A 14,891-nucleotide genomic window follows, 5' to 3' on the forward strand; every position below is an offset into this window, starting at 1 on the left:
TATGCCTACGAACACCTCTAGAGAGCGTGTTCTTTAAAAATGTGCCAACGTTGAGTTTCAAGAAGAAAAAATGTAATTTTTTAGGAAGGTTTAGGATAGTGTAATGCCCTACACTGCTTTCAGGATTATCGACTTACCCCACAAACCAACACGGGTTTTTTTAGCATGATTTGTCCTCACTCGCATGCTTTCTGGGAAAGTTCCTAAAAGGTAACTCATCCAAATACTATTCTAAGTCAAGCACGCTTAACTATGGAGTCCTTATTTGTTATGCTACTAAAAATAAAATGCATCTTGTTGGTATAGGTAGTATCAATCCTTATAAGATTTCCTCAAACCATCCAGTCTTATACTTACAATGCCACAAGATCCCTCTCATTTCGATGTGAATTCAATTTTTACCTAAAAGCTGCCAGGAGCCACTCCGTATCATGCCTTGTGCACCGGCGACCATTTCCTTCCCTCGTCAGCCTCGGGTGTTACATGCCCACCAGTTTCTACTTTGTTCGTACCCGAACCACATCGTACTAGGAGAGGTCTACTCTGTTACCCTTCGTAACACCCCAGACTGCTTTCAGGATTATCAAATGACCCCACAAACCAACACTAGTCTTTTCATCATGCTCTATCCTCACTCGCACGCTTTTTGAGAAACTTCCTAGAAGGTCACCCATTCAAATAATACTCACAGTCAAACATGCTTAACTATGGAGATCTTATTTATTATGCTACCGAAAAAGAAGATGCATCTTGTTGGTATAGGTAGTATGAATCAATATTTATAAGTCTTCCTTCAACCATGCAGTCACATACCTGCACAGCCTTAAGATCATTCTCATTCTGATTTAAATTTGGTTTTTGCCTAGAAGTTGTCAGGATTCGCTCATTGTCATGCCTTGTGCAGCAACGACCATTCCCCGCCTTCGTCGGCCGTGGGTGTTACATATTGTGTGGGTTTGGACAAATTAAGATATTAAAGATCTATAGAAGTAACATGCACAATATTAAGGAGTATCGCCATCAAAAGTATGTGGTTGAAGACTTGGTTCAAAGAGGAAAACTATCAAGAAAATATTTGATAACTCATAAGTCATTTAGGGGAAAAATAACTCAAAGGATAATAAGAGCAAGAGTTTCCAATAAGGTACGTTATTTCTGGTGGATTTTTTATTCATTGAGAAGATCTCAACCATCATGAACATTAACCATGAGATTTAAAACTTCTTAGAAGCCCATCCCATGAATGTTTTTGGGCGAGAAGAACCTTGAAAAGAGAAGAGACAATTAAGGGTCGCTTGTGTGGTTTCTAAGGGATTCTAGAGCACTTGACAACAATCTTGCAACTTGATTTAGAGAAATTTAAAGGAAATTCTAATCCCAACCGAAAAGAAACATATATGATAGAGAAAAAAAGTATCAGCCTCGATGATGGTGATTTTACAAGAGTACCAAATCGTTTCAAGTAGTAAAAATGGTAAAAGCAACCAAGCATAGGTTCCTAGAACTATAATTAGTATTGAATTGAATTTAATATCTTACAGATTGAACAAAAAGTTTCTAAGGTTGATATGAGTGATGACAATGGTAAATTGTGTGTTTGTAAAATAAAAAATAAAAAAATTCCATTTTTTATGTAGTGCAATGTTAAGAAAAAGCGTCAACAAAGTACAAATAATTCAGTACAAATTTAAAATAATGTCAGCAACATTAAATAATGATCGAACAACTAAAATTCACACTGGTCCACCACGGGCTATGTGTGTTACTTGCAATAACTCGGTATAGACCTCACCATCGGGTTTTATGTTAGGAGTAAATTTATGGTATTTTCATGTGTTAGTATGACTAGTTTCGGTTCTAAACTTAAGCAAATTGTGATAGTTTCATAGGTTTTTCGGTAAGAATTGAACTTTATAAGTTTATTTCAAGTTGTGAAGTAAATCGAATCACTTTAGGTACTATTGATGCAGGTTTGGAGCTGAAAAGTAGCCTTACAAGAGCATGAAGAGGAAAGAAAGCTGGAAGAATCAGAAGCAAAGCAAAAAAGGAAAGATACAGCAAGGCGTGCCGCGGTAATAAGAGGTTGCGCCGCGCCAAACTCACTGTTTTGGGCCGCGCCGCAGGAATCCGTGTCGCGCCGCGAGCACGGCGAATCAGGATTTTTTATTATAAAAAGAAACCCTTGCCGTCATTATGGGTGTGCAATTTTTGGTGAACAAAAATGAGAGAAAAGTCTGATTCTACAGTAGAGAGCAACCATTGAGGGTGGATTCTACATCAATTAAAGAGATTTTCTTGATCATGATGAAGACTTCAATCAAACTTTGTGTGTACTTCATATCTATGGAGAGCTAAACCCCTTGTGTGTTGAGTTTAAGGTAGTAGTTAACCTATGATCATGCAATAGCATTGATTAATTCTTGTGAACCTTCGATGCGACAATACAAGCGCGATCACTATTACAAAGAATTCGGTCATGCACTCCCATACCAAACACATTGACATTCGACATCATTTTCTTCACGATCATGTGCTTAAAGGAGAGGTTGAAGTCACTTTTGTGGATACACATAATCAGTTAGCAAATATCTACACTAAACCTTTCGCAAAGGAACCGTTTTACAAAATTCGGCGAGAGCTTGGAATCTGAGATGAAGGTGATGTATAAGTACTTCAAATTTTTATTCATTAACAACCGTAATGAATCAACGGTACACTTCTCTCTAATTTTTTTTTATGGTCTATAACTATAATCAAAAGTTGCATTATATAGTATAATAACATGTTTATATGCTAACTTCAACATTGCCTTTCAAATTTTTGAGTGCTAAAGCTACTTTTGTTAGCTGTTTTTTTAAAATTTGTTCGTGTGGAAATCAATTACCACTTTATGGGAAATCGATTTTCTGGGTCCAAAATTATTTTTCTGCGCTGCTGTTGTTAGGCTGTTTTAGTAATGGAAATCGATTACCCCTATATGGGAAATCGATTTCCTGTACGTGTTTTTGTTTTTTTTTCTTTGTTTTTTGAATTCAAGTTTTCTCTCTCTATGATAAAAGTGCTTTTATGTTGGTCAACACATTCATTTCTCTCCAACTACTCTTCCACCTATCTTCCCTTGGTCAATCAACTCCTTCAAACCTCTTAATTGCCCACTCATAAATCTTCTCTTACCAACATTATCATCATAAAATTCCACTTTAACAAAACCCTTATAAACACCCATCTTCTCACTACACACAAATAAGCTCTTCTGAAAATCACTTATTCTCCTCTACTTCTAAAAAATCCGAAAATCACCCACCAAACCCTAATCCCTTCAAAAACTTCTTCCATGGCTTCTTCAAGACATGCCAAAGGAAAGGCACCCATTGGTGACAGCTCTCATCACTCAGATTCTGACTATGAGCAACCTACAAAATCCAGAAAGCTCTTACATCAACTTCAGCAAAGGAGTATTCTTCTTCAAAAATATGGTAAGTTTGATACCTTCTCCCCACCTAGCTTTTTGTTTCCTGAGATGTTACAATATCAGAAAGTAGATGGATTTGTGTCAAGTTTTTGGTTCTACTTTCCTGGCTAGTATATGGATTTGTGTCAAGTTTTTGGTTCTACTTTCCTGGCTTCATTAGAGAATTTTATGCTAATTTGACCATTACCCCTAGTAGTGTTCTTAGGACTAAGGTTAACAACAAGAGAATTATTTTATCTTTGGAAGAGTTTGGAAACGTGTTAGGAGTGCCTTCCGAAGGTGAAAGAATCATTCGTGGTTTCACTCCCGACGGACCTAATTGGGAAAATTTCAACATGCTGGATTATTACTTTAGTCTCTGTCGTATTACTCGTGAGGAATTATATGCTCGCCAAGCTCGGTTAAATTCCTCTAAAATCTTCTTGTCAAGCAAAAATTTGTTGGTAAGCGACCGTATGTTACACTATTTTTTAGCATATATGTTGGTTCCTAAAGGTGGTAACTACACAAAGGTCGACACTATTGAGATGCAGTTAATGTTTGCAATAAAGCATAATCTAATAGTTAACTGGGCTTATGTGATTTTGAGACACATGGAGTATTAAAAAGGGTTGTTCGGAGGATACCCTTATGCTAGAGCTATCTCTCTAATGGTGGATGCAAGTGATGTTGACGTACGTCGGGCAGCGTCAAAAACCACGGGGAGGACTAGCATTATCTCTAGCAACACATGTTTGAAAAATATGGGAATTTTTAAGGATGTTGATAGAACTTTCAAACATACGAATGCCGAAGATGTGGTCGCACCACCACCCGCTCCCGAAGGTGGATATACTTTGGAACTTATCTACAACAAACTTCACCAAATGGACCTCTGCAATGCCTCGGAACATGCCGCCATATGTCAAGACATAGTCTTTCTCAAACAACTCTACCAAAATCAAAATGAGAGTGAAGAAGAGGATGACCGAGAGGGAGAAGGAAATGAAGAAATGAATGAAAATGACTAATTTATGTTCTTATATGTTCTTGTATGTTCTATGTTCTTTAGTTTCCTATGACTTATGTTATGTTCTATGTTTTTAGTTTCCAAAAGTGTAGCGTGCACTATTTTATGTTTCCGTCCGTTAAGCTATGTTATGTTCGTTAAGGTACTATATTAGGTTTTACCGTTTATTCCTATAATTTTATATGTTTTACCTTCTTGCATACTTTTTCCATCCTTTTTCCTAATAACAAAGGGAGAGAAAGTTATGGTATATGGTTGTTGTGTGTTTTTCAAAAAGTTGCAGCAAGTTTTCTTTACATATGCAAAACAACTCCCATTCATGGGTGCATAGATTAAGTGGGAGCTTCTCTCATTGCTAAAGCCACATTGATCAAAAAACTTCAATTGTTTGTCATCATCAAAAAGGGGGAGAATGTGAAGTCAAGACTCTCCAAGTATTTTGATGAAGAGTATGTAGGAGTGTCAGGTCGAACTTGAGGGATGTCAGGTAAATTCTTCTGAATTAGCCCATTATGGTCTCCAGATTTGGAAAAGCTACATCAAACTACACACAATTAGCTCTTATTACAACACCATCATAATCACTGAAAGCACCACATCTTTCCTACAACTTGCAATTGAAATTGCAATTGATTTTTAGTAAGTGAAAGATTCTGGAAAGGTTGGCAAGGAGATAAGGGATAATATGAAGTGGGGATATAAAAGTAAACATTTAAGGTACACATCGTTGCACTCCTTTAAAAATGGTGCGCCTTATAACACCCCATATCCATATTTTGTCCTTGTTCATTATATTTTAAGAATATTCTCCAACATGTTAGAACACCAAAAAGATCAAATGCATGTAGAAGAGACCTTCAATGCACATGGGCAAAAAACTATACATCAATTTTACAACCGCAGATGGTTGGTGTCTCTTATACAACATAACATGACAGTTAGAAAATGAAAAGCATCTGTGACACTACACTTAATCTCCTCTCATGTACAAGTAATTGAACTGTACAGTAGTACTCTATTTAGCTTCCGGTACTCTTCAGCCGGCTGTACAGAGTTAGAGATGCATTTCATCAGCAATTTACAAATGAACAGGAATCAAACTATTACAGTATGCAATAGAAACCAATGTAAAGCATTTTTATAACATAATAACAAGAATCTCAAGTAAAACATACATGTATGTGTGTAACGCATCATGAGTATCTTAAAAGAAAAAAGAGAGATTCTTCAGAAGTTGTTGAGTGAAGCTAACTATTCACATAACTCCAAGAAAGTATATATACAAATCCTAGACTAGTATTCCTCGAGTAAATTCTAAATAAAATTTCAAGTTTAAAGGTAAACATACTATACATACTCACCAGGATCGTCAAAATTTACTCTTTCTCCCGTAGAGAATAGGCAGTAGAAAAGGGCAGCTAGAAAATATAAGAGTGATGTGAGCAGCAGAAATCCTCGGAACGAACCAACTAGCTCAACAAAAAAGCCAGCTCCAACTGTTCCAATTATAGCAGCAAGTGTTCCAGCAGTATTTGCCATTCCTACAAGAAATGAAAAAAGTACAAAAGTACTCTGTAAGAAATCTTAATCTAGGTACAAGGACAGGTATTTTCTCAACTCTTAGAAAATTTTGCAAATATTTCACCCTATTTCACCCATACATAATCATACATGCCACAACCAACTACCATGCAGTAAGAATCCTGTTTAATTTAATAGTCAACGCCAGTAGGTAAATTCCGGCGTGTTTTATTTTCCCAAGTTTCATAAAATTCCATGAAGGGTTTCGGCACGTGTTTATACCACCATAGCACAGCTTGGCCAATTATATTCAAATAGGTTCAAAAGTCCAACATAGAAACTCTCAAGATTAATTAGATACCAGCTGCCGCAAAGAGATGGAATTACCGAATTCTAGACCAAAAATATAACTACCAGAATAATTAGATACCAGCTGCCACAAAGAGATAGCATAAATTATAAAGGTTCAAAACAATTTCAAAGGAATTTACCGATGAAAAATGTTTTGTAAATGACAATAAATGTGTTTTGAACAAAAAATTGTATACCGTATCAGGAGGTTTACAAGATAAAGTAGAAATTATTATCATACCATGTAAAACACCAGAGTACTGTGGTGCAATATCCTGTGATAAAAAATAAAAAAAAGGAATATAAATTAGAGTCACAATACTTTCAAACAGATATATATGTGTGTATCTTTTACATGACTGAAATCAGAAACCTGAAAGTTCACAAGAAAACCAGAGTGACCGAAAGATTTTGAGCCAAAGGCCAATGTAAGCCAAGCAGAAGCAACCGAAGGGTTTCTTGCTGTTGCTAAACCAATGAGGCTAACTCCAGGACCAACAAAACCAATGGACTGCAGTAAAAGAGCAGAATTAGTATTATCCATTAAAACTAATATACAGTGAGAAGAATCAAAGCCAGACTGTAAAATGAGTACTGAAGACCACAACAATAACAATTCTAGCCTTATCCTAGTAAGTGGAATTAGATACATGAATAAAAAGACATCACCGTATTTCGTCCAAAACTTTAAAATTTTAACATATTATCCCTATTTTAAAATGCAGAACCAAATGCTATCATGTTTTGGAAGCACTTAATTCACATTGCTTTAAGCCACCAACAGCAAGGCAAGCTGATACTAACTGCTAAGTTCTCAATGCTTTGACACTTAACAGATGATATTGTAAGCAAAGACAATATTAAAAGTTTGACAGATTAGGAAAGAAAAATATCTTGAAAGAAATTAAGAATTGAGATAGCGACAAAGCTGGTATTTATGCATAAATGATCACTCGTTGTAGTTATACAGTTCCAGATCCATTTATAATCACTAAAAGGTTGATCTCTATCTCAAATTCTACCAAAAGATACTCTTCCTACAGTTTGTCACAACTCATAACATTACAACAGTAAAGAAATATTATTTTTAACAAAATCAGATGAAGTTCATAACTGATAATTTCACAATTCCTCTAATCAAGGGATAAATTTTAAGTCCATATACTCTCATTTTTTCCCAATGTGGGTGTGACATACCTGCATAATCTTACGAGTCAAAGTAACACTTGTACCCCTTTGTATCATCATATCTGACCAAAAGCCAGCAAGATAAGTCGTGATAGCCATCACAACCCATGGAACGGCACTAAACCACGCCGCCTGCCTGAGATCCACACGATATACCTATAATGGGATTTCATTTATACACAGCTTATGTATTGATTTCTAAATATATTTATTGCTTGATACATGTCAATCACAAAGCTATATATAATAAGCCTTACTGAGTTGAAGTATATTGGCATCCAAGAAAGAACAACAAAAAAACCCTGTAAAATAATAAAAATAAATAAAGTTAAAAAGGGAAACAGACATGATTTTGCATGAACAATAATTTGCAACAGTGATACAGACTCGTGTGTCACATTTAAGAAATATGCATTATAATTTTTTATTCAATATATGGGAATAAAAGTGAGGACTACCCCATGCAATAATATAAGTGAATCCAGTTGGGTCATAACTGTTAGCACCCCATATGATAGATGCGGACCAAATGGGCTGTTAGCACAGCTGCAAATCCCTAGCCCAGTATCCAATGGGATTGAGCTAGAATTAGAAGGAATGGGAAATAGAAGTGGGTTTATTAGGACTATCCACGTGCAGAGAGTGAAAGGGAAATTAAACAGTGTAGCGGGAGTCAGTAGTATAGGGAATCAGGGGAGAGAGGAATGGCATCTTTGGAAATCATTTGTGTTAGTTATGGACAGAGAATACTGTTCTCTATAGAAACTTGGCTTTGTGGGCATTAGGACATTCATCCTTTTGCAGTTATATTTTATTTTCAGAATTGTGCATTATAATTCGTGTTTTCTGTATTCTGTGAGTTGCAGGGACTTGGGTACGCAGCAATAACAAATGGTAGTCAGCTATTTATTGTGACTATTGTCAACATCTATTACCAACATCAGCAACAAAAAACTAAACAGATGCTATAATGAAGCATTACCCAGCTATGCATGGAGTTTGCCACAATTAGAGCCCATGTTGGCATCTTTGAAAGCAAGCGCCTGAAAGGAGGGATAACTTTAACTTTATTTGCCTCCACCGGAAAAGACTTTGGTCTTTTACTCAATATATACTCCAGCTCATATTTTGATATCTGAGGACTTCGGTCAGGAGTGCTTGATGTTGCTGACAGCCATACCAACACCCAGAGAAACCCAGACAAACCGAAAATCACAAATGGACCAAATATACCGCCTTGCGACATGAGAATGGGAGAAAGTGTGAGCCCTATTGCACATCCAAGCTGAAATCCAGCCATCGAAATGCCAACAGCCCTTGCCCTTTCAGTTTGAGGAAACCATCTAAACAGAACAGCCAAATATTGTTCATTATCAATTTTAACTTTCAACCCTTTCTTGCTCCATCAACTTCATACAATAGCAATAACCAAAGAGCATGTTATGTCATGTCATATAATAAAAACACAAATAAGATATAAGTTCAAAACAATCAGAAACCATACTGAGACATTCTAGTTACCATTTCAAACTTTACAATTGTGCAAACCAACCTGGATCATCTAGGATATACCTGTCTAAACCATAGTCCTACTTGGATCATCTAGGATATACCTGTCTAAACCCTAGTCCTACTTTGAGCTCTTTCACTTTTCAGGCTTAGAGCTCGAGTGACTATGGACCATCCGAGATATGATCTGTCAAGCACACAAGCAGTGTTATTAAATGGCGGTACCATGGCCGCCATGGCGGATATACATGGTGGATTTTGGGCTCGCCGCAATGGTAAATATTGGCCGATATTGCAGGTTTTTTCATCATAATCCGCTATAACGGCGCCGCAAAGCAGCCGGAATGGCGGCACTGTGGCTCTCCGCCATTGACCGTCATCTGTGTGTCGACAACACTGCACACAACCACATGAAACCAGGTCATGGGAAAAAACCATGCGCAGACACATTTTTGGTACATATATGGAGAATCACCAACTACAACATACTTGTGCCTTAATATCCCTAATCAAAATCAATACCGCTTAAAACCAAGCCAATAAATATATTCATTCCTTAACCTTAGTCCTGCATTAATGAGGATCACTTCACATCTTTCACAGTTGAAAAGTGGGACCTATATTAATCCAAGAAAAGACAAAACACACTGGCTAGATCCATCTCTAAAACCCTACTCCTATCAATGGTCAAAATCGAATACCTGGCCACCATGTTATTCATGGAAGGAAGAGCCACACCTTCAGCCACACCGAGCAAAGCCCGGACAGCAAGCAGAGTCAAAAGAGAAGTCTCTGCAGCCCATGGAGTAAGAAAAGTAGCAAGTGACCATAGTGTGACACCCCAAGCCATGACCACTTTGCCACCATACTTATCCACCAATATTCCTCCACCTATAGGCGAAATCAGATATCCCCACAGAAACGAAGACTGCACCAAAAGCAGCCAAATGATCAATTAACAACAACAATAGCATAGTCAATTCATCAAACATTTGGTGTGTGTGTGTGTGTGTGTGTGTGTGTGTGTGTGTGTGTGTGTGTGTGAGAGTGAGTGTCAGTGTGAGTGAGAGGGAGAAACACAATGACACACCTGAATGATTCCGGAGAAAGCGCGGCCCCAACCGTTGGCGAGCGACAAAGGAACCATGGCAACAGACATGACTACACGATCGGCGTTGCAGAGAGCTAAAGCAAGAGCGAGCATCGCCACCACTTTGACTCGCTCAGAAGTGATGAACTCGGTGAAACTCGGTTGTTGTTGGCTGTTGTTTTCGGGAGCTGAGTTGAACTGTGCATCGTTGGAAGAAACGCGGAGGCGGAGAAGGGGACGGAAAGAGGTTGAGACATTGGGATATTGGATTCTTTTCTGAAATCCCGAACATGTTAGGTTGAGTTTGGATGAGGAGAAGTTTGCGACTATGCTACGGTGTTTTCTGGGTAATGTTGGTGGTTTTAAGGCGGTTGCTCCGCCGAAAACGATGGCGAAGGACATCGACGTGGTGGTCGAGACGGAGTTCGTTGTGGCTGTGGCACCGGGGTTGTTAGGATAGTATGCTACTAGTTCTTAATTACCAAAATGACCTCGTTTTTAGCAGAGTGTAAAAGTGGTCAAATTTTGGAGTCAATCAGTTAATCATTGTTCAAACTTCAAAGTGTTGTACGTAAACTTCATTTGGAGTCAATCAGTTAATCGTTGACTATCCTCATAGGTTTTTTTGAATGAGAAATTTTTTTTTTCCTTATCACTCCAGTTTGAGGGTCAGTTTTAGTATTAAATGGGCCAAGTTTCTTTCGAATCGCAGTTGTGAGAGATTAAATTGTGATTCTTTTTATCAATTTCAGCGTCAATCATCACTAGACTAACTAACCATATGTTAATCTTTGATTTTAAAGTTAAACATAATCAATTTTTTCATTAGATGAATTTGAACATATAAATGATACTTTACTTTTTTTTTTTATACAAAAATGACTCGTGTGGATAGGCGTGGACAAATTTCAATCATTTTGAAACTTACTTATTTATTTATTGTTTATTTTGTGCAAATGAATTGGATTTGGTCGGGTGATAGATTGATTTAATTGCTTAATTTTAATAGTTTAGAATTATTTCAGTCGGTTTATAATAATTATTTTAACCCATTGAAAATCAAATCTGAACGAACTCAATTAATATTTATTTATCTTTTTTATTACTATATAGTTGATCCATTATAAAAATAAGGTTGATAATGTTTTCAGATTATTATATTTTTATAATCTAACTCTGGCATTGTGTACTCACAAATATACATGGAAATGCAATATGAAATTTTGAGTATTTTTTAATTTGTGCTTTTAAAGTATGATAATGACTAAATTAATGTCAAATGATAATGTTAAAATTAAAATAAAAATGAATGTTTGTGAATTTTGTAAAAAAAAAAAAATCATTTTTATGAGTTTAACCCAATAAATATAAATCGATTAAACTCGTTCGATTTATCCGCCAAATTAATTTAATTGAATCTGTCGAAAATCAAAATTTTATCGGTCAAAATTGAGTCTTTAGAATGAAATTACAATTTGCATCTGATTTAAGTTTTGGGTATAATATCGACCAAAACCAACTAATTGTCCAGCTCTACTTGTGAGATTATATTCTCCTATGTCTTGTCATGTGTATATATGTAGATAGGAACAGATCCTCTGTTGTGTAAATTTTTTGCAGTGGAATCTGAACCCTTCAATCATTTACACTTTATCTGAATGAATAGAAAATCATTGTAATTAAAGGGTGGGATTTGCGTCGGACACTCTCCGATGAAAAATCCACTAAAGAGAATATGCTCTTGGATGTAGATTTTTTAACGGCGGTTATATATGATTGTTCTCGTTTTATTTAATATTAAAAAATTAAAAAAAATTTAAGATATTAGCGAAATTATAATATTAGAAAGTACAAATATTTCAATCAAATTTGTTTTATTTTAAAAATTGTTTTCGATAGAGTTATATCGCTATATTTGTAAAGGGCACACAAGGGGGACGACATGGGAGCCAAGTGATGTAACATCTCGTCCACAACGCCTTTATGATCACTCATTTTTTATATCAATCGCCCATTTATTAGATGTGACACTCTTTTCTCAAACATGTCACCCACTTTCTGGATAACTCATCTGAAGCGAGAGAATGTGGTAAGTGACGTATCCCTAGTCCACAATGGTGAGGAAGAAATCAAGGAGAAAATTAACCATGTTCTCTAAACTAATATGGGATCAACTGTTCACTCCCACGTTCTCTCAAAAGTGGTTGTTACTTCTTAGACATAGGGTAAGGAGAGGATCTCATTTGCACATGGATACTAAATACATAAAGTTTCTCACCCCTTACGTGAACTAGCTCTAAATCCTACAACAAAACATAAAAGCCTCTAACAACCCTTAATCAGTAGGGGTTATCATATATTGTACTTTTAGCTAATATAATTGGCGCTATCATGAGACCGCGATAAAACTTACATGGGCCATCATAACAGCATTTAGCTGGAGTGTTATCCTCACACCCAACCTTTTCGTTCATCATGGTGAACAAAAAGGAAAAAAAAACTTCGCCCACTAGGGAGGCTGACATCGAGGAAAGCGCAATGACATAGATGTGTGGTCCCATAGATGACCTATGCCTCCAAGACCAAATTTTGGAGGATAATGTCCTCCATATCCAACAATGCCAGCAGGAGATCGATCATACAGAAGTGATGGAGATATTGGACACCTAACCTCTCTCAGATGAGATATAGGAGGTCCCATTCCAGAGAATTTTAAACTTCCTTTGTTGGCTAAGTTTGATTGGCGCAATTACCTATCATGGAAAAGATATGTGCTGCCATGAACAACCTACGCCACCAAAACAAAACTTTGAAAGATAACGTCCTCCATATCCAACAATGTCGGCAGAAGATCAACCTTATGGAAGAGGTGGAGATATTTGACCCAAAACCTCTCTTATAGGAGATATGAAAGGCGTCCGTTTTGGAAAATTTTAAATTGCCTGAGTTTAATGGGCGTGGTGATTCGTACCAACATGTTGTCTCCATCAACATGCAGATGGCAATAACTAGAGCTCTTGGTAACATGAAATATAAGCTCTTATCCATCACCTTCAGAGATGTCAAAGGAACAGTGCAAATCCTCTCAACAGGCAAGTTAAGTATTTCTCAAGACTTCTTAAAAATTAAATAAATAAATCTTTTTTCCTAAAGGAAAATTTCATGCAAAAATAATATTATAACCCTCGGCAATGTGGCATATATTGTCTTTTTGTAAAAGGAACCTACTAGTCAAAACACACTTAAACACAGCTGGCGCATCTCCTCTTAGGAACTAGCCATTCCAAGAGCGTATGCGGTAGAGCCCAAGAGACATCTACCTTGAACCAGGATAAAAACATGATGTCATGGACGGGAACCCCGCCCTTGGCTAGGGGCGGTTCATAGTGATGTTGAATACTTACACAAGCTCCCCTAAAGTGGGACATGTAACGACAAGTTTAGTAGTTACACCATTTCACTTCAACTGGGACAAGTAATGACGAAACTTAATAGTTACACCAGCTCCCCTCAACTAGAAAGGCTAATGACAAAGTTTGATGGTTACGCCAGTTTCGACCAAAGGGGCGGGCGACAATGAGTTCCATAGGTCTTTCCAAAACCTTCCAAGAGAAAGATCCAAACAAGACAATATAAATGGTGCAAGTCCTCATTTAAGGGGGAATTAAATCAAAGCTTAATAATGGCAAGAGTAATAAGTTTACTCAAATATAAGAAACAGATTCTAGAATAATCCTAATAATATAGCAAAAAGACCACGAAGAATATTAAACAAGATAGGTGATCATTAAAACAGCGGATAAAGAAATGTAAATAAATAAATATTGATGTTCGTACATGTTACTAGTAAACTTCATAACACATCGCCTAGTATAATATACAAAGAACCAAAAATTATGCATCACTGTAATGAGCCTAAGCACCATCATCATCCACCAAGGCCTCTTCCTGGACCACCTTATGTGAGTCAAGTTGATTGCGAATAACCTAAAATCCATGACAAAGCACTTCCAGGTGGTCAGAAGCTTGGTTGAAAGAACTGCACACACTTTAGAGGGCCTGGTCGAGTGTCTTGTTGACCTTCATCCTCAAATCAGACAATTTTCCCTCGTAGGCCTCCTACTCATTTTCCTGATATTCCTTCTCCTACTAAAGAGCCTTCATAGTCATGTCAGTGCGAGATGTCATCGTCGCAACAACAATGGTAGCCTCTTTGTGAGGCTTCTTCTCCATCTCCAAAGAATATTAGGCTCCGCATACTTGGAATCAAGGTAAGAAGAAGACCCTTGAACTTTCGCTTCCTCTGAAGAGACTTCAACTTGTCTACCTCTTTTTGAATATCCAACACTTTCTTTTAGAGTTGCGATTTTTCATGCTTAGCCGTTTCACATTTACCCTTCCAGACATCCTTTTCCTTATAAGAGTTTCCAATGGCTAGAACATCACCCCAGCCAGCAGCAACCAGGGAAAATGGAGAAGCCTTCATGTAGGCATAAAAGGTTTCCTCAAAAAAGAGTTTTATCTTCTCTGTTTTAAGGAGATTTTGGAGATATATCAGGTCTTCCTCATAAAGGGAAGCAAGTGCCTAACAACTTAAGTAGAGGATAAGATGACCCGACAATGGTTACAATAAGCCCATCAAAAGCCTTTTGAGACATCGAACCCGCTTCACTGAGCTTTCCTCTTAAGGAGGTCTATGATCATGATCCTGGTCCCTCTTATTATTAAGGGTAAATAGCTTTTTTGCTCCC

At 37.0% G+C, this 14,891-nt stretch overlaps 1 protein-coding gene across 1 annotated transcript; it reads right to left on the reverse strand.

Annotated features, from left to right (window-relative positions):
• Positions 1 to 5,217: 5,217 nt before the first annotated feature.
• Positions 5,218 to 10,682, reverse strand: LOC131620714 (probable anion transporter 4, chloroplastic). The gene is made up of 9 exons (XM_058891866.1): positions 10,141 to 10,682; positions 9,752 to 9,978; positions 8,524 to 8,884; positions 7,799 to 7,843; positions 7,551 to 7,697; positions 6,727 to 6,864; positions 6,595 to 6,628; positions 5,843 to 6,022; positions 5,218 to 5,525 (listed from the first exon to the last, which is right to left on the reverse strand). Exons 1-9 carry the CDS (start codon positions 10,540 to 10,542, stop codon positions 5,518 to 5,520), a joined length of 1,542 nt encoding a protein of 513 aa, XP_058747849.1. The 5' UTR covers positions 10,543 to 10,682; the 3' UTR covers positions 5,218 to 5,517.
• Between the last annotated feature and the right edge of the window lie 4,209 nt (positions 10,683 to 14,891).

Source organism: Vicia villosa, linkage group LG7, assembly GCF_029867415.1.
Source record: "Vicia villosa cultivar HV-30 ecotype Madison, WI linkage group LG7, Vvil1.0, whole genome shotgun sequence".
Classification (NCBI taxonomy): domain Eukaryota; kingdom Viridiplantae; phylum Streptophyta; class Magnoliopsida; order Fabales; family Fabaceae; genus Vicia; species Vicia villosa.